Genomic DNA, 27218 nt, shown 5'->3' with positions numbered 1-27218 from the left:
GAGGGCAGCAGAGCTGCAACAACCTCCTCTCCAGCTCCCCACACCTACTCCTGCACCCTGAGAACTGGTGCACCATGCACACAGCTCCAACGCACACAGCTGCAACACACATCTCCCCAGTGAGAAACGCTCCAGCCACGGACAAAGTGAGCTCGTGTCTGACTCACAAGCTGCTGTCAGAGAAGTCAAGTTCCTTATCTCCATCAAAGCAGCTTACTAAAAGGGTCCTAACTGCCTGAAAATTAATTCAGAGCTATACTTTTTTTCCTGAAATGCTTCCCATTAACCATAGTCTACTGGGACAAGCAGTAACTGGCTTTCAGAACACATGGCCCCTTCGAGCACCTTCCTCACTCCACCTCTTTGGGCTGCACAGTTACAGCCATCTCCACAGCAAGGGAGGCACAAGAGCCGCTTGCAGAACGGCAGGAGGAGGCAGGGACAAGCCGGGAGAGCGTGTCCCTGCCTCCCTCTGCCCCACACCAGAGATGTGAACAGACAGCTCTTGCCCTGTATAACAATTTCAACTGCAAACACTCACCACTCACATATCAAGTGCTTGTGCATAACACCTGAAAGCATTTAAAGAGCATTATTGTAAAAGTAAGTTTCAGCCATTTTTAACTTGCGTGTAGTAGATTTAACACACTCATCTACGCCGAAAAGTACACTCACGGTAAGAGAACTTTGACCTTTGCATTTCCAAACTGTAACAGTACATTAAAGGTCAGGCCCTGCCTATTCAAAGCATCACACCTTCTCCCAGGAGACAGACAAAATAGCTCAGAGCAAGACAGGGAAAGCCCATGTAATAGAAAATGTTCCAACAAAGTTTAAGGAAAAGCATTAGACATTAGAATACAATCCCTCCACACTACCAAGACCTTTAACATCTGCAGCAGAATTTTTCATGACTGCAACCGACAGCTTCAGTGGTGTAACAGAACTGTAAAGCCTTTGTTAGTTGTGTACCAAAAAAAAATGTTGAGCTGCCACATTTCAATAGTCTCGACTGGCAGAAGATGAAGACCAGCAAGAAAACAGTGGGGGCTACTGACAAGCGGTGCTGTTAGCACTGGCCACACAGCCGTCCCGCTGGATGGCCCAGGGCCAGAGGTGTAGCAAGCTGACCCCTCAGCTGTTCACGTCAGCAATTCAAATAAATTTGCACCTGTGATATAACATTAACTGAGGAAACAGAAGACTCCCACTTCAGTACATTTGTTGCTTTGCACACAAAGGGACAGTTGCCTCCCATCAGGAGGCAACTAGTTCTCAAAGCTGTTGGTTTGGGGAGGGCTGAGTAACTTTTGGCCTTCACTCCTCAGCACCTGGTACATAACTTCAAACAAGCAAGTGCTCACTGAGAGCAGAGCAGTGCCAAAAGCTTCACCACAGGCCAGACTGACTGCTGGACAGACAGGTCAGAACTTCAACTTCTACTAGAAATATATTCTACCTTCCTTTGTACAGTACAAAGCATCGCAAAGTTGTCAGGAGTAAGTCAGAGTCCCTATGTTTTGCTCTGGCTGCTTTGTCATTATGTCAAATGCACAGAAGTGAGAGACATCAGTAAACATCAGGGAGACTGTGCCAAGGATGTGACTAATCCTTTCACAACAAATTTGGAAATATTCAGCTGCAGTTGTGCAAATACTCTGACTGCTTCTCAGCACCTGCTTGCATTCTGGGTTAAGTCATCCATACTCTGCTGCACAGTTAACTACAAATACTAAAGCCACATTAGAGATTAAAGTGTCAAGAAAGCAAGCAGTGGGGCAGCCTTGTGACCACATCCCTAAGGATGAAGCTAATTCTGCCGCTCTACGGACTGCAATCCAGTTCTCAGCATGCAAAACTGTGTGCACGTCAAGTTGCAGTCATACTCACAATCTGGTGTGTGTTTTTGGAAAACAATTTATTTGGGAATTACATAGTATTTTTGATTTTCCAAAATACATCTTACTAGATCCTACAAAAGAAATCTAAATAAGTACAACAATATGAAATTAAGTTTGTTGCAACAGTCATTAAATATTTACTTCCACTAATATATACATACAAAATGCCACACAATGAGCTTGTTTACCCTTGGAATGTGTGCTGCGTTCCAGCAGTTAAGCTCCATCTCCATCTCCTCCAGTTCCACAACATGAAGACTCAATATTAACACTTTGTACATCCTTTATTATAGGCAAAAATCAAAAGTTTGTTGGTGGTGTTTTTCTTTTTTTTTTTAATAGAAATTAAAAGTAACCCTCTGCAGCTTCACAGTTGTGGTAGTTTGTCTACTGGGGTATCAAACTTGAAGTCTGCTGGGAAGAGATCTGGAGCTCGAGGATAGATCAGCCTGTACGATTGTCTAATCGTCACATCAGCCACACCAGCAATATCACCAATTTCTAAGACAAAAAGCAGACAAGTGATTAGTTTCTACTAAGAAAAAAAAAGCAGCAAGCATCATTTATCAAGAAGTGCTATATACTTAGCTTAATCCATAACTCTCACAAAAGCCTGGAAAAAATGGTTTTAACCACTGTGACTAATATTTTGCATGTAAGTAAGTCTTCCTTTTCACATGCCACAATTCAGCTTATGCTATCAATCATGGAATAACATCAGTTTCAAATTGACAAAGGGCCAAGAGTGCAAAAGTCATTAAAAACATCTACTGCAAAGTCTGCATGTGCCCGGCAACATCCTAATAAATCACCATCATCAGGATCTTCTATTTGTGCTTTCATTACACGCGAGCAAAATCATCAGAAAACTTCAGCATAGGCAAAAAGGAATACCTTCAGCTAAATATGAAATACATTTACCTTAAAATGCACAGAGCAATAGGTTAGAGGCATAGAGCGAGCGACTGTTTAACGGGCAAAGTAAACACTTGTTTGAGATGCACAAGACAAAATTATTAGAGATTTAACCAAGTTTGGAATCTAAGCCTTGAACTGCCCGAAAGCCTTCAGCATTGTCTGAGGACACGGAAGGAGTGTGGAGTCGTGTCCGTATCCATGGCAGGCAGCTGTATTTTGTTTTGTATTTTGTTTTAACAATCGCTCTTAGGAGCCATAGGGCTCAGGGTGAGCGTGGATGCAGGCACCGTACGGGCTGCCTGGGCTCCAGCTCACTCACGTGCCCAGGCAACTGCCAGCGTGATGGAAGCTCCAGGGGTGGAATAAGCAGTGACTAATGCAGAACAAAGCATCAGAACTTGACAGATAAAGGCCATTCTGTACCTAAAAGCAGATCTCCACTAAGAAATAGCCAGGTTTTTTATACTTTTGATCTGACCTGGACTAAACACCTCCACAGAGCTTCCACATCCAGCTACAGGCACTTGGATCCATTTGTTGCAGCCAGTTCTAACCATGGCAGCCTTAAGCCCCCTCCCTTCCCAGGCGCTGCCCCACACAGCCCTGAACTCTGCACAGGCTCCCTGGGGGCTCTCCTGCCAGAGAGTGATGCCAGCCCTGAGCTATCCCAGCCCTGCTCTCCCACCGCTCTCCATCTCTGTAACAGGCTCACAAGAAGTGAAGGAACATGGACCAATTTCGGTGATTCCCTGGCTGCCAGAATGATCAGAGACTCCTTGCAATCTAAAGTCACGATGCTATTTGTGGCTGCCACTAATTTGGAGTATTTCAGAGCAGCAGAATGTACATGAGCGAATATTATCATGGGTCAAAAACTGAAATTATGCTCATTTGAATGGACTGGTCTATTGCATTTAAGAATCCAACTCCTAGTGCCAGAACAAAAGCGAACTCAGCTTACACTGAGCACAGCCCACTACTCAATTTTTATTCTGGAGAGTGGGAAATGCTGGTTTGGTCCTTGCTGTAAGCAAGTAGAATGGTGGCTTATCACCACCTGCACAGACCTCATCCAAGTTTCACAGTAACATCGAATTCTCTTTCAAGCAGCAAGACATGGGGAGGGGGAAATAAAATAAGGAAGTATTACCTTTTTGTGTCCTTTTCTCTGCAGAAGCTTGTGATGCCATATAAATAGCTGCAGCTGCTACAGAGATAGGGCTTCTGCCAGGAACCAAATCTAATTCCACAGCTTTACGGGCAATATGTGTTGCTGCCATTTGTACTTGTTTGGGAAGACCCAGATTGGAACAGAATCTTGACATGAAGTCTCCAGTTGTAATCAGATCAACGCTGGTTTCAAGAGCTTTCAAAATAAGTTTAAAACACCGGCCTATTTCCTTCTTTGAAATCCTGGACACTGCACATATTTCTAAACAAAGAGTGAAAATCAAACTTCAGGCTTGACAGCATTTGGTCCCTCAAAATAATAAAATTTGATTCTCAACGTATCAAGACCCACACAGAAGGCCAATGTCAGGAAGGCCACCATCATTATATAAACTCTGCACATTTGTGAAACATCCAAATCACTTCAGTCAGTGCACATTTTTCATAAGGAGCTAATGAATACAGCTTGCTTGGTAAGGGAAATTTCATACTCAATGCCAAAAAAGTTGTATCCCTGCACATATTTATTTTGCACACATTTATTGCAGAACTACTTGTTCAAATCCAGTTGCAACAGTCCACACCATCCTCTGATCCACGCAATACCGTTCACCAACACTCAGAATGACTTTCAAATGCTAATTGTTTTTTAATGCATTATGACCAAAAATCCCATGCCCAAGAGCCTACTCACTTCACAAATAAAACAAATTTCCAGAATCCCCCCTACTCTCCCCCAAAGGTGAGCTCTAGCTGAGAACAACCAATTCGGCAAAGTCCAGGAATGAGAAAACCAACCTCTTCCTACAATAACAGTAACTAGGCCTTTACTTCATAGCAAAATTGAATCTGTATCACTGAAAACTTACCTTTAAATGTTCTTGGAACACCCTCTTGCCTACAGGCGATGTAGAGACAAGCAGAAGCAATAGCATCATTACTCCTTCCCTTCAGGCTCTTTTGCTCATACACTTGCTTGAATAAATTATTTGTTCGATCCTTCAAAGCAAGAAGACTAAATTTAATTAACTCTAGGCCATTTAATTAGCAGCAATATCAAAAATTCATGTTCTCATTATATTATGCTAACTAAGTCAATGTCAGAACAATTTAAGGAAGGCAGACAGGAACTTACAACTATATTTCTAGGGAGGTTGATTCTGTCTGCCATGTTCGTGATTTCTTTAAAAGCATTCATCATCGCACGATCAGAGCTGCTCATAGTTCTACGATTCTGGTACTTGGAATTCCCAAATTCATCAAAACTTGCTGCACCTGTGCCCTGAAAAGAGAAAATTGTATTGTCAATAAAACACAAGCAACTTCCTCCTCATTTAAAGAGCAAACATCTTCCAGCTCCATACATCTTAATTCAAGGCATTCAGTTCAAACCGTTGTGCAAACAGGCGTCACTGAAGTAAATCATATGATCGAGTACTGTTCCAAATATCAGGTTCTACACTTTGCACAAGTCTCAAATCATTAATGGATTTCCAAGAACCAGAGATTATGTAGGGATTTTTTCTTTCGTAATGTAACAATAGTTTCAAGAACGAGTAACATGTAACCAATGCGTGCATCTCAACACTCCTGTCACCGATGCTGAGGTCCAAGATCGGATTTTATGCAACCCATATGTCACTTTGGCTGCATCTGCACGATGGCAGACTGGCAAGTCAGAAGAACAAAATTTTATGGCCAACTAGAGACTAGTTATTACAATAACTCAAATACAAAAATGACGGCATGGGGAAAGAGAACATCCAAACCAATGACCTATTGAAAACCAGCTTGATATTGTGTCTGCTATCAGCTGCAAGCCTTAGTTGTTGCAAAATGTCAAAATCTGTATATTCTGCCTTTTCAGGAAAACCACAGACCTCTTAAAAGAAAAGCCTGGGGTCTTCAGAGAAGTAAGAGCCACCAACTTAACCTGGCAACTTCAAAACAAGCTTCCAACATGCATTTTTTGTACTTACAGTGGGTCGTACAAGTTGCCTATTTTTGGTAAATGCAAAATAAATTCTGCCCAACTAAGAGGGCCTAAAGTGTTTAATGTCTTCAATTAGCCATCAGCTTGAAACATGTCTTTAACAAATAATGAATACCATGGCAGATTAATAATAGCTCAGGATGACAACATGGCCTGTAAGTTCAGAAGAGCAACGTCTGTAATATATGTTGTCTCCTTTTCTGTTTGCTGTCACAGCGCGTGGGGCCATGAGTTCTCTCAAGTGGGAAATGCTTCTTCACAACAATTCCACACCATGAGTAGGACCCGGGATTCCCTGAATCAGCAAGCATTTATTCCTTGGTGGCACCCTCAAACAAGGTAGCTGGGAAGGGGCATCCAGCCTCCATCACAGGCAGATGTGGCCATTTAAACACACTGAAACAGTGGCCGCTGCAGGCACAGACTACTACACTGTCCTGTTTGCCAAAACCAGTGAGCACAAAGCAGATCTTCAACTCTGACTGACTGCTAACCAGGCTATTCACAGCCAGCACTTGCACACAGAGTTCTCAAGCTGAAGACTGAGCAATGTATCAGGAGGTACAGGACAAGGACCAGGACACAGCGAACAAAGGGCACACACCCAGATACTGCCTTATTTCCCTAGGTTGCCCGGATGGAGTCAGAGATCACTTCTTTCCTGATCCGATTCTATAATCTCTCCGTGGTGCACTTCTGCATTTAATACGTGTTCTTTGACTGTCACCAATAACCTCTCGACCATTCACTTACACCGCACCACTTCCCTGCACTCAAGGACTCCAGTTACACCCCGTTTCTGACGAGCTCAGTGGACACCTCTGCTGTTGAGACCCGTATCTGCACTGCACACACACTTTGATACTGCTGTGGAGATCCAGGACTCCAGCACAGAACCCTCTCTCACAAGTTTCCCAAAGCCCTTGAACAGGCCCTCTATGGCAGATGCTACATTCCAAGACCATTATTGGCTTCTTTCTACTCCTTCAAACATCCTTTTAGATGAAAGAACCACCCAGAAATGATGCTGGCACCAACACAACAAAAGGCTGCTCCAAAGGCCATCCTGCTTGTCATCAGATCAACTGCAGCACACAGCCTCTACTTCGAGAGAGATACAGTTCTGTGCCAATATCCTAAAGATCAGCCTAAAGAATGCAAACCACTTCCACCACAGCCAACTATGCTATTCATCCTCATCTTCACAGACAAATTAATCTTTCTTCCACTGCAGGCTGTTGCTACCTCAGACAGATGGGTCCCTTAAGTACTAAAACCAATTAGAAATTAATCCCTTTGCATGGGCAAAGCAGCCTCTGCTTTGCTGCTCCAGTACAGACCACATACTGTCAGCAGAAAGGAATCCCGAAGCAGCACCTCCTGGTTTCAAAGAGGAAAGGGTGACAAACCATCTTGTGAAGCGCACCTGCCCCCTCCTTTACTAATTATCAATGTCCTCTTTCTCTTTCTGATTTTCCACAAAACAGGTTATGTTTGGGGGTTTTTTGGGTGGTGGGGGTGTTTTGCAGGGGGTGGGTTTTTTTTGTGTTAAAGATTCTTTATCTGCAGCTCTACCTCAAGCAGAAAGGAACATATACCTCTGTTCCCTGTCCCATGCAAAATGCTAAAGCAACCTCTGGCACACAAATCTGGGGTCCACTCCAGGCCACTCTAGGAACTGTTCTTAACTGAGAAAATACAACTTCATCCTGCTTCATTCTCTGGAATTCGCAAAGGCTGTTCTGTACTCTGTCAGACACTACTTATCTTCCTCATGACTACATCAATTTCACCCTTGTTCAACCACCATGCATATCTAGGTCAATCCTCATCCCAGCCTACTGCTGGCAGGGGCTTCAGAAGACTGCTTGATATATGTACTGCTTCCTTGGGTTAGTTATTTTTGCTGCAAAATTCATGCCCCTTCTGCACTGATAGGAAATTTCTTCAGCATCTTCTGATATAAGCCATTCTCTTCCTTCCAAATGACTGAGGAAAAATGCAGTTCCTGCTACAGAGTTCACATAAATGAGCTGACATCCCAGAGCCCCTGCTCACTGGCAAGACAAACACAGGAACTCTTGTCCAGAACACATCCTGGTTCGTCAAAGAGATTCCCGATTTCCTGTAGAAAATAATGTGCCTCTTCTGTGATTCTCCCCATAAAAATAAAATATCCGCAACAGGACAGGCTGCCCTCTCTACATTCTCCTATATTATCCTGGCAGTTCCAGTATTTGGACAGTTTAAGTCACAGTTCTTATAGGTTAAATCACACCACTCTGACAGTCATGCCTATTCTGGGATGTTCTGGTTAACAGTAAAACTGTTTCATTAGTTGACCATCCATCTCTAAAAATTTTTAGTTTTCACTGAAAACCAAACTTTTTCACAGATATTTCTTTACGTCTTTAATTCTCCCACTGAGGCCGCTATCCTTATTCTAAAGGAAACTGAAACTCCAGAGAAAACAGGGTTAACAGCACAAGTCACTGTTCACTTGGGTACAAGTTCTTTAGCTGAAATATCTTTTGTCATCTCCAACACAAAAGTTCTAAAAGAATTCAGAAGGTTGTTCTACCTACTGAATGAAACTGAGTTGCCAGAAACAAACTCTGTATTTACACAGTCCCAAAATGAGCCAACAGTGTGAACCTGGAGCAAACAGTTCATTTCTTCATCTGTGTATAAGGTATATTTCTGATCTTTTTCATAGCTGACCAAATCAAGGATAGAAATACAAGCCCTGAGAACTATAATCTTTCTGGACCTATAAGGTGACATTAAAACTCCAGGGCCTTCTGCAGCACTGCTTCACAGAACTACTTAGCAATGCCAGCTTTTTTAATGGAGCAGTGTAGAATTTGTTTGCATCACCACAGACATTCTAAAATCTGGTGGTCAGTAATGCCTGGAGTTGTCCAAAACACAAACATCTACTTGGACAATCCTTTGAACAAGAAGGCTTCTTTTTACGAACAGAGCTTCACGATTAGCTGTCCATAGCAGTATTTATTAGTTGTCTTCAACTCTTTGAAGAACTCTTGGTTGAAAGGTATGGTACACACTCCCTCTACATATCCACACATACTTGGGTATGTCTACTTCTTCATCCTCGCATCATCACTGGAATGAAAACTGAGAAATCCTGGTGTGCATGTCCCACAACACACAAAGCAGCAACACATTCTTAATAGTTATTTCTCAGCAACTGGACCACTCTTAAGGAAACATTCAAGAAATCCACAAGTATAATACAAAGTACGACAACAAAAACTTACCTGTGTCACAGTTTCATTGAAGGGAATGCATTTGTGCAATTAATCTTGCTTGCTCTCTTATGGTAAAGAGCAGGATACAGCTGTACCACTAAATTTCAGCTCCAATATACACTGAATACCTTCTTCTGGAGCAGCCACACCATGAAAGAATTCTACATTTAGTGCTTTAACATTAACTATAAGAACGTGTACAATATGCATGTGGATTTCTGGGTCTCCAATATGAATCTGATACAGATTTTATTACAAAAAACGACAGTTCATGTTGGGCAGTACTGGCTATTAAGACCTCAAAATTAAGTGTCTGTTATTTCAGAATCATCTCAAAAACGCATGCTAAGTCAGTGTTTCTTTAAAGATTGCAACATCGGCTTTTCTGTTTGTAGCTGTATACCAACAAGTGACAAGTAACGCCACAGCACCGCACTTCTCTTTTGTTCAAGAGGTCAGCCCTTTCCTGTTACCCCAGGAAAGAGCCACATTTTACACACCATTGAAATGTAAGAGTTCAATTTAGACAGAATCTGTTCGCAAATACATTCTCTGAAGAGTTTCCCTGTGGACGTACAAATATGTACTTGACATAAAAACGCTCAGACTTAGCAAAATTAAATATTTTAAGCGTTACCTTGCCAATCATTGTACTCAAGTCGCCATCGCTCAACAAAGGATTCTGGGTATCCCCGACTCGAGATGGATCTTTTGTTGCTTTGTCATTGCTGAAAGTTCTCCATTCTGACCCTACATCTATGACCCGGTCACCTGAGTTCACAGAAAGCAACAGTCTGCATTAATGTAATGCTTCATGAACCATTTTAAAATGTTATGTTACACACCTGAGCTCTCCGTTATAAGAAGGCAGTCTGTTGGCATTCTCAAACAGATGGTAATTTGCAGGACAATGTACCAAAATGTTTGGAATCTACAAGTTCAGTTGAAGGCAATGGAAAAAAACTGCACAGAACAGAACTACAATTGCACAGAAAACATAAATAGCTATAGAGATGTGCACTCAGAACACGACAACTCGAAGACCATCATGGGATCTTCAACACACAAAAGGAATCAAGACCTTGATTTCAAGCTGGAGATCACAGTTGCCTATGGATGTTCTCAGAGCTTAAACAAGTAAGTTACTGTAACTTAAGTTCTCTCACACTTGCCACGTGTTCAAAGTGCACACGTGAATAATGTAGAATCACCATGTAGAATCTCATTAACCTGTAGTTTCCTTTGTGCATGAGCTCCAGGTCTCTGGTACTCTGAAATATGCCACTATTCAGCAAGGAATAAGCTTGAAACTGAAAGCTGTGAATGAACCAGAAGAAATCACCACAACCAAAACAAATAAAATAGGTTAGAAGTTTTTTGACCAGGATTTGTCAGCCATGCTCACAGCTATGCTCCACCTTTATTTACTGCTCTAATGAAAACCATGTGGGGAAAAAAGAAAAACATCCAAAACTATAAGGTTAAGAATATAGCAGAGTAAAAAAAGGCACAGATCTGTTCTTTCTGCTATAAAGGTCTCCCCTAGCTTGCAAGCTTAAATTAGCAGACGGCGTGCTACTCTAGCTCCTGGACTCTCTCTAAATATTTGATTCAGCAATGCTCCTTCTATGGCTTAGCAGCAACTTTGCTTTTAGACAACTACCCAATACTGTTTACAACATCTAAAAAAAGCAAAATGTACTTAAAATTCTGGCATGGTATAAATAGAACACTGAGTACAGGGCAATGATGTAATATTTTTTCCACACAAGTGGGAATGACCTAAATGACTTGCACTCAGGATCTGCCTCTTCTGAGTTACGAACCATTCCTGCTCTAACAAAAAAGTGTTCTATCACTGCCTGCTTTGGCAATCTTATTACTGAAATAGTAGTCTCAGTCCTCTGTAAGAAAAGTTTAAGTAGAACAAATCACTGAATATAAAGCATTTGTGAAATTAAGATGTGGTCTGCAAACACCTTTATTTTGCCAAGACATCTGCTATTGCAGAAAAAAAGTTTTTCTGTATACTTTCAGTATCTTATTTAAAATATAGAGAGGTCCTAGGACATGCATTCTGCCTTTCAAAAGGCTTCTATAAGAGAGCGTCACAAGCTAGAAATATTGATAAAAATGGAACAAATAGGCCAAAAGGTTTCCATAGATGAAAAATATACCCAGCTACAATCAGCTAAGTATCCCATTCTACGAAGAAAAAAAGAAAAAAAAAAAAGTGTGGCATTCATTATTTGTGATTCTATTATTTGTGATTTCTAACTCTTCAAAACAAAAACCATGTTGGAACCTTGATGTTAGTACAGATGCAATTAAGTGATTCAAACAAAACTTTCAAATACTGAAGTCAGTCTTACAAAAAGCGTAAAAGAATCAGCCTTGAAGACCGGTCCCGAGTTAACTTTTCAAGTCCTGAACTGAATTTGCTGGGTCATACACTACTGACTGGCTTTCCTAAAGTACCTAGAAATGGGTCTGCAGTTAAACATTAAGAGTAAAAAAAGCTCCCAATAAGTACTTTATAAAATCATCTCTGCTTTCTCACATCATTATGATGTTGGGTTTGGCAACAGTATCAACCTGCGATAAGTATGGGAGTGGCTGCATATTCGCTTCACTACTTCCTTTTGATGCGGTCCTTTTGAACAAAAATAAGCTTCCCTAGATATGGTTATATTAGACACTCCTTTATTTAATTTTCATCAAATAGATGAGTTCATCTCCTCAGCTTCCCCCTCTGAAGTACATACAAAAACACAGTTTACAGGACCAAGTTTTTGTGGAACCCAACTCCAGTATGATATCCCAAAGCATCTTTCTGAACATACATGAGTTTTTCTCCATTGCCCCATTTAGTTTCATTTCATAAACCATTCTTCCAGTATTCAGTTACAATTTAAAATACAGTCTTATAGACTAACACACAGGCTCTAATGGAAATACACGCTGCAAAGTTCACTGACTCAGGTTACCCACCATCTGAAAAGCTCATTTAGTGAAATGCAGAACTGTTATTCAGAAAGGAAAACCTCAGACCAAGGCTACTTTTCTTCACAACTGCCAAATGCAAACAGTATGCGCTACAGAAATGCAAGAGTAAACTTGGGTCAGGATGAAAAGTTAAAATATTATTTTGAACAGTTTTTAAAAATTAGCTTAAAACATCTAAGTATCACAAATCATTTATGTTTACTCCTCCCTCTAAAAATAGAAAGTGATTTCTCAAAGGAAAACATTTTAACTTGATGAGTCCTAAATTTGCAATTACATGTTTACAGAGAAACAATACCAGCTATTTTAATGTTGACCTCCACTTGCAGTAACTCATCATACGTATTTTATTCTCTTTTTGCATTTTGTATTATCCGTTACATGAAGACAATATAGCTGCAGATTGAAGACGTTTAATCAAAACAAGAAATAGGATGAAATCCAAGCCTCCAGTAAGTAATGTTATGTTCCGTATCTAATCTTGAAGAAGTTCTGAGGAGGTCTGTTCTTAAGTATTCTTCAGAGAAGCTCTAATGTTAGTTGTACATCGCATCAAGTTCTACATATCATAACTGATATTTTAATCTTAACACAAATATTTTATTAAAATTTACTTGTACTTTAAAGTACCAAAATAGCAATTGCTTCCACGCAATGTTTCATTCTTACAGCTAGTTAGGGAATCTGCTGCCATCTAGTGAGCACATTCATTATGCTACTAATTAAAAGCATTTTACAATGCTTCAGAACTTCTATTTAAGAGCAGATGCATTACATTTTACCAAACAATAAACTCCCGGGGGACAAAAGGCAAAAAAATAAAACAACAAACCCCATACCACAAACAAAACCACTCACAGTTTTACAGTCATAGCTTCTTCTATAAAATTTCCAAACTCTTTTAAGATAGCAATATTTTTTGCAAAAAGTTATCTTGCTTTCAATGAACTGTAAACACCACAAATGCATCATCACCAGCAGCAATAGCAGCCTTTTCACAAGACTCAGCTGAAATAGCAAAATGAACCAGGAGTAGGCTCTGAGATGCTTTTTATTTAAAACAAAACACACGCGCACACACACACACATACCCCCCCCAAAACAAAACAAACCAAAACAAAACAACACTACCACCACACAAAACCACAAACAACTGAAATCCACAGAGTACTTTGGCTAGTTTCCAAGTTTCCAGACATCACCAGCCTCCTATCAGTACCCATAGGCAACTATGGACTGAAATGGACAGTATAGCACTCCAGGGAAGTGACCGTTAAAAGAACAAAGGCTTAACTGCTCCTGCATATCAAAATAATGACTGAGCTTCATTTTGGAGGAAATAAATGAGAGCAGAAATGTTGAAACAATCCCGTGGGCAAGTGTGATCAGCTGAAGCCTCTCCAAGACTTGTGGCCTTTAATAGACAAAGAGCTCAAGTATTCGTGAAGGATGCTCCAAGACTACAGATTTTCAATGTTGTGCCTGATCTACACTGTATCACCAAAAAAAAAGAGGCTTTGGACTCTTCTTCCATCACAGGAGTTCAAATCATTTTTAACCCTTATTTGCCCTAAATCACTTTGCCAATCTGACAAAGACGCAAGTAAAAATAAAAAAACATCCCTTCAATAGGATGATTAAAAATGTTGATGTCATCCCACTAGATAAACCTAGTACTCCAACTAATGGAAGCATTGTTCATAGTGGCTCTCAAACACCTTTGGTTTCCAGCCTAGAAACCACTAACTAGCAAATGCCCAGGAAATATTAATATCATGCTATGAGCACGGTTTATTACAAAGCCTGACAAAAGATGCCAACTTTTGCCATCTAAAGTCTAAGTTTTCACTGTTACAAACATTACTGCTAGAACCATCAACTTGCCTTTAAAGCAGAAATGGGTTAGACTTAAAACACAGACTATTTGAAATGCTGACTAAAAAAGGCAGCAAATTCATTTCTTCATATTACAAATTCCCTATGTAAATCAAGCACCCATGACTGTTCAGGCAAAAGTCTTCTATTCAGACTTTAAGTACCAGCATCCTTTACAGTCAGCTCTTCTGTGGATGTAAAGAGTTTTATTTGCAAGGACTAACTTTTGTCAGACACTTGTTAGTGCTCTGGACAGAAAGTGCAGAAGCAGTAGCCAGATAAAAGCTGCTAATACACATCCATATCTAAAGATTTTTGGCTACTTACTTAAGCAATACTTTAAATTAAGAATTCACATTTTAGTTTTAAATGTTGACAATACTCACAGAAAGAAGTAACCATGAACATACACCCAAATATGAAAAGATTTTTCACCATCTGGAGGTATAAAGATACCATGATAGACATAATTGCATAACTCTACGGGATTCATGTCAGAAGTACTTAAGTACCTTCTTCACTTAAAGGATACTACTAACAGCTGAAAAAAAAAGGTTTCTTTGGTTTTCAGAAAACAAGTATCTATGTATAGATGCAATAAATCTTACCCCTAATGACAGACATCCTGAGTAACTGACTGGCCAGCAGAAAGGCAACCATGAAACCCCTTCCTACCCATTTGTTATATTGTAAGGGAAAAAAAAATATCTGCCATACAGTAAAATCTATCTCTTCTTCATAGACTGTACCTGAATTTAAGATGTGCTTTTAAATCTCAAACTCTCCAGAAGCATTAACCAATCAAATATTCTGCTGGAATTTTATAACAGCTTTACTGCTGACCACAAGCTACCGAACATTTTTCCCCGAAATTCCTCAGCTGAACACCCAGGTATACACAGAACAGGGGATACATATCTGAATACAGATCATCATCTGACTCAAAGCTTTAACAAACTGATACGCCTCTAAGGATTCTCATCAGCTGAAGACAGACTTCTGCATTTTTATTTCAGCAGGCTATCCAATAAAACACCATACAAGAGCAGTGTTCTTCTTGAAGGCATGCCTGCCTACGGAAGCAGACAGAGGTAACCAGTTAGAGCACATCACTTACTAAATGTCAAAAATCAACTCTTCACTGCTCCAATTCCTGCACACTAAAACAACATTTAATGAAACTAGAGAGAAGTTTAAGGAAAGTCTTAGATCAGAAAGGTACTCCTACCTAGCTGAGGTGCTGCACAGCTGTACATACCACCAGACTCATTCTTATCCCCCTCTGAAATTCAGCTCACCACCTTGCTACATCAAGAAAATTCAGTGCTTTGTATTCCATTTTGATTCCGCTTTCTTCAGCCCCTTCTGGCGTATCATCTGACTTCCACCCTTTTTTACTGCCGAAAAGGTAGCAAGCAAATATTTAACTGTCAAGAAATAAGATCTACTAGCCTTGTGTTCTTGAACAAAATGCTTCTCCCCCCATCAAGTCTGTCTGAAGAATGAGATATGGTCAACGAACACAGAACAAACTACTTCTCCAAACATGAAGAACTCTGTTTGTGAGTTCTCAAGCCAGCACACAAACAGTTACCATACCATATATCCTAGAATGTTTTGAGAAAAGCATGTATAATAAGATAGAAGACTTATAACAGTAGATAAGCTTGGACATAGACTTGTAAAGTCTCAGATGCATGTCAATCCAAATTGATATCAAGATTCAGTCATACTGACGTTACAAGATTTAATTGTTATAATACTGCACAGCAAAACAGCACAGTTTATTTAGAACAAGTGAAAATGTCGTGGGAAGGAAAAGTAGCATACTGGATTTAACTTAAAATTTCAGTCTTGCTGAGACACTATGAACACCACCTATGAGTAAAACCAACTCTGATTAAAAATATTTCTGAAAACTCCCTGTAAGAAGCAGTACTTCTAGTATATAGCTCTGTCTAAAACACGGAAATTTGACTGTTCATTATCTATGCACCAGCTATTGTATCCTATGACACAGTTTTACATTTAACAAACTTATTTTTTTCACGAATGTGAGACTTTAGGACTTTGCCACAGCAAGCAAGAAAAACACCAAATAGAAATACACTTAGTTTAGTTAAAAACTCTTTGCTCTGATTTTAGCAAATTGTAATTAAAAAATAAAAAATTTTTTTAAAAAATCAGTGAAGTCACATCACTACATACTTTACAACAGTAAAATAAATGCACATTCTGCCCCATGTACACCAGCAGTGCTCTGCAGACACAATATTTTAAAATAAATCAGTAACACTTCTTTGGGCACAGAGTATACTGTGTCTTTTGGGTTTTGTAACTCTTCTAATTGATTCCCTTCAGTGACAAAGATCTCACTAACTTTCAGACCACCTCAAAATATAGTCTGAATGGGCCCTATTCACATCAGCTACACATCACGACCAGTGTAAGGTTTTAAACACAAATAAATATATAACCTGCCTATATAAGAGCAGGAAATGAAATCACTGTTCTCTTAAAGGGAACATGTATAATGGAATCTGCAACAAATACATAAAAGCTTTCTCGTTATTAAACAAAATTTTGTCTTCGCTACCTAAACACATCCCTACTTCACATGCATCTCCAGAAAACAGGCATCAAGAATTGGATCTGGTTTTCTACTGTTCTAAATTTCTTAAAAGACAAAAAAGAGAAAATGTTGAATGTTCACACTTCCATTTGGTCGCGCACTCTTCATCGAACTGGTTTTCCAAACTAGTTGCTAGATATCCTAGCTAATTAATTGGTCATATGGAGGAAAACTAAATTGCTGAAGGAAGGCAAGACAGAATGAGAACAATCAGCACAAAAGAAGTAAACGTTAAAAGCTTTGTGATAAATCCATTGAAAGGCCTACTTTAAAAATACCACATGCTTAAAGAAAAAACACTTTTTACCCTACCAGTAATGCTCACTGTAAAGGAGACTAAGATAATTTTAAACACATTTTAGAAATTCAATTCAGCAAAAGTTTGTATTAATACTCTAACAATTCTGCTCATCAAAAATGCTGACAACTTGAACTAAAGAAATTTCCTATGCTGTTGATTCAGAGGAGACCAGCGAGTAAATTTCTAAAGCGAGAATACCTTGTGACTGGGTAACAGAAGGTACATGAAGCGATATTTCTAATAAACTCCAAGTTCCTAAAAAGGAAACGCATCAAGGAAAACCCTTCCCTCTTCTTTTAAAGCGAGCATTATCTTAAAAGTTACTAAATGATCAAAATGGGATTTTCTAAACTTTGGTTCAACTTCTATGGCAGCCACGCAAAGAGCTGAACATGGACTAAACTATTTTGAAGCAATAACTTAGAAGCCTATTACCATATTTCAATAGGAAATGTTGCTGTGGACATTTAAATTTTTAACCAGCAAATTTATTATGGTTCAGTTACGAGAATTCATGCAGTTTAAACTAGCCCTTCTTCTAATAAAGTAACAATCCTCTCCCTAGCCTTTTAAATGGTTTCATAATTTTAAAAGAAACTACAATGGTTTGCTCTGTAGAAACTTCAGCCACATGGCTCACATGCACTTGACTTCATCTGGATCTTTGGAAAACTGCTTGTTGTTCAGGTCATCATAAATCACCTCCAGCACAGCTACAGAATTTGTTTGTAGAAGTACATCACACAGATGCCCACATACCAAGAGCCAGGCCACTGAAGAATATCAACCAGCAGGTGGATCAGGCTGCTGAGACACCAGTGGCTCAGGTGGATCCAACCGGCAACGTAAAGGTTAATTATAGCTCAGTGGGCCCATGATACCTCAAGGCCATCAAGGAAGGGATGCTACATATAGATGGGCTCACGATGGAGGACTGGACATGACCATGGACACAATTGCGCAGGTTATCCATGAATGTGAAACATGCACTGCAATCAAGCAGTAAAAGCCTCTGTGGTATGGAGGCTGATGGCTGAAGCACAAATATGAGGCCTGGCAGATTGACTGTATCACTCACACAAACCCAACAACCATCAGATGCCTGGAAACATATCCTGTGGCCCATACCACCACCCAGAGCACTATCCTGGGCCTCAAAAAGCGAGTCCTGTGGCAACATGGCACCCCAGGAGGAACAGAGTCAGGCAATGGGACTCATTTCCCAAACAATCTCATAGACACCTGGGCCAAAGAGTGTGGTATATCACATCCCCTATCATGCACCAGCGTCCAAGAAAATCAAACGATGCAATGGACTGTTCAAGACTACACTGAGAGCAATGGGTGGTGGGACCTTCCAACACCAGATACACATTTGTCAAAAGCCACCTGGTTAGTTAACAGTAGGGGATCTGCCAATTGAGCTGGCTCTGCCCACTAAAAACTTCCACATACTGTAGAAGGCGATAAAGTCCCCATAGTGCATATAGAGAATGTTTTAGGGAAGACAGTCTGGGTTAGTCCTGTCTCAGGCAAAGGCAAACCCATCGGCAGCACTGCTTTTCCTCAAGGACCCGGGTGCACTTGGTGGGTGATGCAGAAGGACAGGGAAGTCCAATGTGTAACTCAAGGGGATTTGATTCTGGGTGAGAACAGCAAACAAATAAAACTGAACAATGTTAACTGCTATATAACCCTGCCACTGCGTGTCATCGCTACTACAGTTGCTATATGCCATATCAGTGGTATTACAGTAAGAATCACCCAGATAATAGAAGAATGAACTTTGATAAAACCAAGCAAAGCACAGCACTGGCTTCAGCAACTGGCACCCAGCAACTTCCTTGAGATCGACACCTTGAACCCACAGACCATGGCCACGGGCCATGCCAGATACACCAGCTACAAGCTCCAGATACAAGAAGCAACACTCCAAGGCTGCACACCATCTCACCTGCCCTGAAAGACTTAGGACAGATGGGACCCAAAGCCATGGTCTAAGTGAACTCTGTGGACATTTTAGAGGGATGGCCCATACACCAAGGGAATGATATATGAAAGAGAAGAAAAGTGGTGGAGATTAGCTGGAATGTTATTGGAGAGCCTGTGATCTGGGCATGACATAGATGGTATAAAATAAAGGGTGGATACTGTTCAGGTTTCAGCTGGGATAGAGTTAATTTTCTTCCTAGCAGCTGGTACAGTGCTGTCTTTCAGATTTGGTATGAGAAGAATGCTGATAATACACTGATGTTTCGGTTGTTCGGAAATAATGTTTATACCAAGCCAAGGACTTTTCAGCCTTATGCTAACAACTGTACTAAAATTTTTAATACAGTGCAAGACAAGAGCCAAAACAAAATCACCAGAGTCTAGGAGGGAGGGATATAAAGCCATCTGAAACACTGAGCACCACTGAATGAACCACCTGAACACCCACCCTCAAAACAGAGGTTTTTCTTCTGGTCATGGCATGTCTAAAAAAACGTAACAGAAATAAATGAGGTTTAAAGAATGATCATAACATGAGTGTTAGAAGTTGCCCACGCAAAAGGAATAAAAACAACAGGATGAACAATAAGATGCGCGTTCTAAAAAATAACCATAAAAGTAGGTATGTAGCATGTTCTATGACAATATGGTTTTCTCTCTCCCTCTCTCTCTCTTGTTCAAACAGAAACAATGCCTAGAAGGCCTTTCATTGTAAATATTCCATTATACTTACAAAGGCAGTTTAGCCAGTGGAAATTGTTGCCATACAAACACAGTAAAAAAAGCTCAGCAAAATTCCAAGCAGAAAACTGGGTATTTACTTGGAATAGTATTAAAAGCCTTAGGAAAAGTAATTAACAAACACAGGTCCTGGCCAGAAAGATAAATACTTCAGGGCAGAAGATAACCTCTAACAGTAAACCGAGATTCATTTTTATTTTTCTTGTAAGCAAGTTACTTGACAAAGAGTTTTTATTGCATTTCTTATAATATTCTGCTTAAGACAACAGTCATTATTAAAGACAGAATACTGGAACAGAAAGCACAACAGCCTGATCCAATATTACAATATATTTTAAATGACAACATATTTTAAATTTTCGGTCTGAAGAGAGTTCGATTATTTTCATAATGCAAGAAGTTACCAAAAGACAGACTATTAAAAACAGTAAGCTTTTAACCAACAGCACAGCATAAAAGAAAATATAAAGGCATCAAGAAAAAGCCTTTTAATACTCAAATAACTATATACCACTTTCACTAGAAAATGAAACTACACGCACAATTTAAGTTACACAGTAATTCTCAAAAATATTAACAGCTACTTACCTACTACTAGCCCACACTCAGAACAAATCATATCACCAGCTCTGTAATCCTCTACTAAAATAGAATCTGGATGATTGGGGCAAGTCACTCTCGGAAGTACATCCAAACTAAGAAAAAAAATTAGAAGCATTAATTACTTTTAATCAAGCAGGCTACATATCCAAAAGTATAAGAGTGAGTTACTGAAAAGAACATTTTAATAATACAGAATTTACAGTGACTTGAATATTAACCTAAACACCTGAACTTCATCCTTTTAATTGAATACTGTAACACCACATTTGACAATCAAGACTTCTGGTCATCTTAAATTTTTTGTGTTATATCTTGTACCAAAACCACTTCAGATTAAAACTTCAACAATCTAAACAGCAGGCTTGATTAAGTATAGGCTAACTCACACTCTACCACTAAATTAAGTTCCCCAAGCAGTTAGTGGTGATCGCTTTGCTCCAAATGAGCGTTCTCACACATTCTGATCAGATCAATATTACTTACCACGTCCATAACTCAGGAAGTGGTGCACACACCAGATATATTTTTAGAAAATAGTCAATTCTACCGATGTTTTATTATTTCCAAGTATTTGAAGAAAAAGTCCCATTTTAAATTAATCAACTCATTAATTGTGAGATGTTAACAAAAAACAATCAGCTCATGAAGAGCATTATGTGACATCTGCTTCTGATAACAGGAATCTGCCTCTTTCACATTTAGGCATCTTCAAGAATCACAGCAGATAAAAAAAGCCTCCTCTAAAATATTATAGCACTATTTAACAAAACAGCTTTACTAACTGACTAGAGTAATAACCAGTTGCTTCTAAGCAAGTGTTTTAAAAGTAAATCACTCAAACTACTAGTGACTGTTCAGTAATTCTGTGAGAACTCATAATTTCAAAATTGGAGTAATAAATATTTATAATTAGGGTCTGTATAGTCAAAAAAGTCGTTTTGCTGAGCTAAAAAGGAGAGGATACAGAGGTTGATCACAAAAAATTCATCATGAGTATCTACCAACCTAAATCTCACCGCGACAAAAAATCACTACTAATCCTTTCAATTGTAGAAAATATCCTATTAAAAGTTAAACTAATCCGAGTTCCCCCCTTTCCCACTAGTCCATTATTTCAGCCTAATCTACACATTTAATCTTAACTTTTACTTTTAAAGTATTTACAATGAGTCAAAAGCACATAAAAACAAGTCTAAACATTTTAATCCAGTAACTGTTCAGGATTTCTAAGACTTGAAAATAAATTGGAAATCAACATCACTATTAACATTAAAGCCTCCAGAAAGAACATGTACACATAAGATCTCCAGATGTAAATTATCTTCAAAATCCTATATAAAAGCTCTTTACACCATTTTCCTTCTCACTATCCCCAGCCAGTAGTTTCACGATAAGGCAAAACTGTTGACAAAGTATGCACAGTCATTTGATATTTGGCATCACACAAAAGGCTAATCACACACTAAGTAAAAGAAAAAAAGAATAAAATCCAGAAACCTGAAAGAATGCTAACAGTATCCTGTTTCAGACTTTAACTTCAAAAAGTATTGTGAAAATTAGTCTTCCTATCCCAATTTTAACTCCTTTCTCTCAGCACATATACCGCACTCCTCGTACCATACAGGTTCAACCTACTAAGCGAGCTACACTGAAGGAAAACGCAGTGTGTGTGTCAAGATCCATCTCAGCAAATACCTCCCGGGTTGCAATAAAACTAGCAGCAAGCACTGCCCAGATGCTAGGACAGGTTTAGCAGGAGTAATAAAGAGTCACTCCACAGCCCGCTCCGTAGGCCTGCCTTCGTTCCTGACTTGAAAGAAAACCTCGATACAGCTCCAGGGAAAAAGACTTATTTCGGAGCCCGAGACTCGTCTGGCCACTGCCGGTACGGACTGAGGGTGGGAGCCTCAAGGCTCTTGTCGGGCCCCGATAAACCGCAGGCCGCCCGGCGCCGGGGGCTCCGACACCCACGGGCCGGGCCCGGCCGAGCGCGGCCCCACTCCGCCACAGCCGCGGTCAGGGCTGCCGAGGCTGAGCTCGGCCCCGCTGGGAGCAGGGCTAGACCGGCAGCGCCGACAACACCGAGTTCACACGAGCGCGGGGTCCTGAATCACGTCACCAATCCACACGAAATCCCCCAAAACTTCCGCCGGAGCCCTCCCGATCAGCACCGACACGAAGCAGCGAGGGGCGGCCAACTCAGCCTCGGCGCTCCCCACCGCCGGCGGCCCCCCAGAGCCCGCCCGCCCCAGCCCACACGGAGAAACCCCGGGAGGCCCGTCCCCCCACGGCCCTCTCTGGCCTCCTGCCATCCCGGGAGCTGCGCAGAGGGCGGCCCTGAGACACGGGAAACCGGACAGCGGCCAGAGGCGCCGCGAACCGACAGAGCCGCGCCGAGCCGGGGACACCAGGGCCTGGCAAAGGCAACGATGGCCACTGGTTCCTCCCCAGAAGCAGCAGAGGTGACGCGGCCATTTTCTCTCCTGTGCCACGGACACGGGGAGATGGCGGAGCGCCTCCCGCCTCCTCCCCCGCGGCCCGCCTGCAGCACCCAGGCCGGCCGGCCGGCCGCCTGCCCATACCGGCTGGTAGACGCCATCTTGCACAGCTCCTGCCGCACCGCCCTGTGGACTCCAGCAGCGCAGCGACGTTCCCTCTTATGTAGCGACAGTGCTGGGCGGGGCCTGCCGAGCGCTCGCTACGGGCCGCGCCAAGGGACAGACGGACGCGCAACACCAGGCGCGTGCGGGCAGGCCCCATCTTTCCCGCAGGGCCTGGGTAATAGGGGGGCGGCTTGTTGGCCACGTCCCAGTGGCCCGGAGCTGAGTCCCGGCGGCCCTCAACCTGCTCTGGGACAGGGTTTGGCCAGCCGAGGGAAGGGCGAAGGCAGGTGCGGGCAGGTAACCAGCCTGGGACCCTAGGCCCCCAGGCACCAAAATCTTGTTCTAACCAACCCGAGGCTGCTGGTACCCTGCGGCTGCGGGCTCTGAAAGCCCCTGTCACGTACGAGACGGTCAGTGGGAACCTTCCCCTTTGGCAAGCCGCGGTCCAGGGGCCAGGCCAGGCCACGACGAGCACAGGCACCGCCAGCCGTTCCTGCAGGAGCTCCCACTGCCAGCCTGCACCTCACCTGCTGCACCACAGCAGCGCTGCCCTGGGATGGGCCTCCCGTTTTGCTCCTGCTGTGCACACTCCAGCAGGTCGGGGAAATACCATGGTGGGGGGAAAAAGAGTTCAAGCAAAACTACCAGGGTTTGCATGGATGTGCCTGGGGCACAACATTGTCTCAGCTCCAGAGCCAAGAACAAAACAGAGACAGATTCCCAGAAAGGGAAAGAAACGACAAGAATATTTTAGTTGCCCCTTACTGGCATCATCTGCTACAGCTGCTCAGGTTGACCATGAGAGAAACCTGGCCCTTCTGCAGGACCCAGAAGTGTCAGGCAGCCCGGCCCTTGGCAAACAGGCCATGCACAGACCTCCCAGCCCGACTCCAGCAGACACACATGGGCCTCTCACCTTGCCCTACACCCTCCTGACATCAGCGGCTGCTCCCCTTCTGTGTCACACACTCACACCCACCGTGGCAGCAAATGTCAGGCCAAGGAGAAACCCACAAAAGCTGCTGTAAAACCAAAGCCCTCCAATGCTGGATTCCTGTCCAGACTCTAATTCCCCAAGAGATTATCCATATGCAAAATTAGTCTGCATATTGAGCAGCAACAACAGGTTTTCAAGCCCAAGCTGTAAAACAGTGGAAAAAAAACCCTGTTCCTTTGGTATGAGCCTCTCCTTGCTGATAAAGGGATGAATAGGACAGGAAAGTCTACAGATTTTGGAAAGTGCCATTACTTCAGTGCTTTCAAGTGATCAGAACTGAAGTCTGAACAGCTGTGAATTTGCTGTCTATTAATCAGATACAAAGGACTGTTCACACCACTTAAGACCACATCTCCATTATATAACGAGAGTATTTTTGAATTTGCTAGCTCAAAGGAAATTCAGTGGGGTTGAGAAGTTCTCTTAATACTTACTAATATTGAGTAAAATTCATCATCATACAACTTCTAAACACTTTTCTGTTGACTGAGCTGCTGTGTGCTGGTTGAAAATGTGCTAGTTTGAACTTGCCAACGCATGCCTTAGATTTAAAAAAATATATAGACCTTTCGGAATAAAAGGAAGCTGAACTATTAGAAGATACAGATGCTAAGAAATAAATTTAAGGCTTCTCTTCTTCAATTTGCAATGACCTTTTTCACAAATGTTCAGTAAACCCAAAAGATAAAATAAGTAATGAAAAATAAAATTACCGTAACTGTCCATGTGAATATAGCATGCTGTATTAAGTTTCCCCATTAGCTCTGAAAAGTCTACATAGCAGTGTCTGCAACAGAGGTGCCACATCAGCAGTCAGTCCCATCAAGCTTTCCAGGTTTGTCCTAGCTTCTCATGTAATCTGCTCTATGAAAAAGATCATCTGCTGGCAATCACTGCCAACAGCAGGTCCCTCCTGACCCTATTCTCATTAACTAGAATTGAAAGAGTTTAATTTCCACCACAGAAGGTCAATAATTTTCAGAACTGTTGCAAAAAAGATGATAGATCATATCTCAACTTTTCTTTATTCCCTGTCTGCATCAACTTTTCAAGCATTTTGTTCACAAGCAGCAGCAAAAAAATGGTGGATATGGCAGATGGGAACACCACTATTAGCAGTCTGTCAACAACAGATTATTTTAATAACTTATAGAAAGTTCATCTTGCTGCCCCCAGCTTTATCTGTTCTTTCCCATCACTGTAGTCACAACAATAATCCTACTGTAAAACTTACTTAATTGATCATTCTGGAGTTCCTTCAATTTTCACCTGAAGTATCTCATGCTTGCTTTTGTCAGTAATGAAAATGTGTAATTAAATTGCAATTCCTACATCGCTATTATTACCAGCATCATTTCAGCAATAATGCAATGGGATATTCAGATGCCTTTGCAAACACAATGAATAGTACATTAATGAAGACAAGTCACTGGTTCGTACTTGTATGTCTAAAGGTCCTTTGTAATGGTTTGCTGGTTTAGCCAATGGTCATTTTGTTAAAATAGCAGATGTCAGTCAAATGCCTCAAAGAAGCAAAGAAGGAAACTATAAATAGCCAGAGCAGCTGAATTATGCTTGGTATGTTAATTCATCTCTGTGCTGCATCTTATGTGTTCAGACATTTGATGAAACAAAAAGATTACCACATTACACCACCTGGACAAAATAAGAAAAAAGAAATTTAAACTACTCAAGTCTAATACAATGGGTCCTATAACATGAGGGTTGTGGTTTAACCCCAGCCACCAACTAAGCACTATACAGCACTATGTAGCTGCTCGTTCACTCCCCCCAAGCCCTGGTGAAAAGTGAGAAAGAAACTCATGGGATGAGATCAAAACAATTTTATAATTAAAAATAAATCATTATAAAATTATAATGAAAAGGGGAAAAAAATAAAAGAGGAAAACAAAACCCAAGACAGACAAGTAATGCAATTGAAAACAATCGTTCACCACCAACCAACCAACGGCCAGCCAGTCCCCAAGCAGCTGCTCCCTCATCAACCTCACAAGTTTTATTGCTGAGTATGACATCATATGGTATGGAATATCACTGGGGTCTGCTGTCCCAGCTGCATGTACACCCCCAGCCTGCTCTCTGGCAGGACAGTCTGAGGGGCAGAAAAGGCCTTGACTGTGTGTAAGCACGGCTCCCTCAGCAGTAACGAAGGCATCCCTGTGTTATCATCACTGTTTCCAGCACAAATCCAAACCACAGCCCCATACTGGCTACTGTGAAGAAAATCAACTCCATCCCAGCCAAAACCAACACACCCGAGTAAGACTCTACACCTATACACAACACAGAGCTTTCTTTAAACATCAGCCACCTGTGTGTCTCAACTCAAAGTTGATGCTCTAGCACTAATGAGATATTTGAAACAGTCAAACATAACAATGGAAAAATTATTTTGCTATAGTTTTCTTACTTCCCTCTTCAGCCTTGCATATGCTTTTTCTTTCCTTTGCCAATGAGAGTAATACAAGAGTGTTACATCAAAGTCTTTTGGAAGCAGTGTGGTGCTTTGTTCTTTTAACAGAGCAATGAAAATATTGTAAAGAGAGGTGAATGGAAGAATTCTTAATACCCGCACTGTCACGAGGCCACATAACTCAATTTCATATATGCTCACATGCTAATAACCCAGCTATCTCAGGAAAATCAGAGTGTACAAATTGGGTTTTAAAAAATACTTGAGAACTGTGCTTTGTAGCTGAGAGAAGCATGATCTTTAAAACTTCTTTTTTAATGAAAAAAGTGATTTTGAAAAACCCTCTTAGTTGCAATAAACATATTTCAGTAAATCATCAGGAAATAGCAGCTTGAAGTTACTTACAATGCCATATTAATTTGGTACTGTTTAAGTAACTCATTCTTACAATTGCAATTAAAAAAACTATTAGATAATTATACCGGATGGAAGAGTTAGTAAGAAAAATCAGGCAGTCTGCTTATTCCAGTTCTTCAGGATCACTTCAGCTGCATCTAGTGTGCTGTCTTTCTGCAAAACAAGGAATGTCACTATTACTGCAAGCATGGAGGTCCTGAAGAGAGAGTAGCAGTCATGATCATATCATCCCAAATAAATATTTGGCAGTTTCACTTGCAGCCTGTAAATATTTGTCAGTCAGTTTTTCATTACCAGTTATACCTACAAATGTAGACTACACAAATAATTCATTGCTGATTCCTTGCAAATATTTATTAGTTA

At 41.1% G+C, this 27218-nt stretch overlaps 2 protein-coding genes across 6 annotated transcripts in view; both read right to left on the bottom strand.

Moving 5' to 3' along the window:
- Positions 1 to 1899: 1899 nt before the first annotated feature.
- GTF2B (general transcription factor IIB) lies at positions 1900 to 23084 on the bottom strand. Its single transcript, XM_065842039.2, has 7 exons — positions 22987 to 23084; positions 20390 to 20496; positions 9892 to 10025; positions 5125 to 5271; positions 4859 to 4988; positions 3970 to 4251; positions 1900 to 2402 (listed from the first exon to the last, which is right to left on the bottom strand). The coding sequence occupies exons 1-7, from the start codon at positions 23001 to 23003 to the stop codon at positions 2269 to 2271; spliced, it is 951 nt and encodes a 316-aa protein (XP_065698111.1). The 5' UTR covers positions 23004 to 23084; the 3' UTR covers positions 1900 to 2268.
- The window catches only part of KYAT3 (kynurenine aminotransferase 3), a 31420-nt gene continuing 24595 nt past the window's right edge, over positions 20394 to 27218 (bottom strand). For 3 of the 5 annotated variants that reach the window (XM_071810464.1, XM_065842038.2, XM_065842035.2), the window contains exon 14: positions 25834 to 27008. In XM_071810464.1, coding sequence (XP_071666565.1) covers positions 26946 to 27008 — 63 coding nt within the window. In that variant the 3' untranslated portion in view covers positions 25834 to 26945. Of the gene's footprint in view, positions 20497 to 25005; positions 25661 to 25833; positions 27009 to 27218 lie in introns of those variants that run through there. The other 2 variants (XM_065842037.2, XM_071810463.1) reach the window with 2 other exon arrangements.

The sequence above is a fragment of the Patagioenas fasciata genome, chromosome 6, assembly GCF_037038585.1.
Source record: "Patagioenas fasciata isolate bPatFas1 chromosome 6, bPatFas1.hap1, whole genome shotgun sequence".
NCBI lineage: Eukaryota > Metazoa > Chordata > Aves > Columbiformes > Columbidae > Patagioenas > Patagioenas fasciata.
The sequence above is the reverse complement of the archived record's forward strand: the minus strand, read 5'-3'. Positions and strand labels throughout refer to the sequence as shown.

Bases quoted from the DNA above. Each gene is read 5' to 3' on its own strand.
- GTF2B (XM_065842039.2), bottom strand. The intron at 10,026-20,389 runs GTAAGTAGCTGT...CTGTGAACTCAG, and splicing joins TGAGTGTGGGCTAGTAGTAG to GTGACCGGGTCATAGATGTA. The intron at 5,272-9,891 runs GTAACGCTTAAA...TTCTCTTTTCAG, and splicing joins TGAGTACAATGATTGGCAAG to GGCACAGGTGCAGCAAGTTT.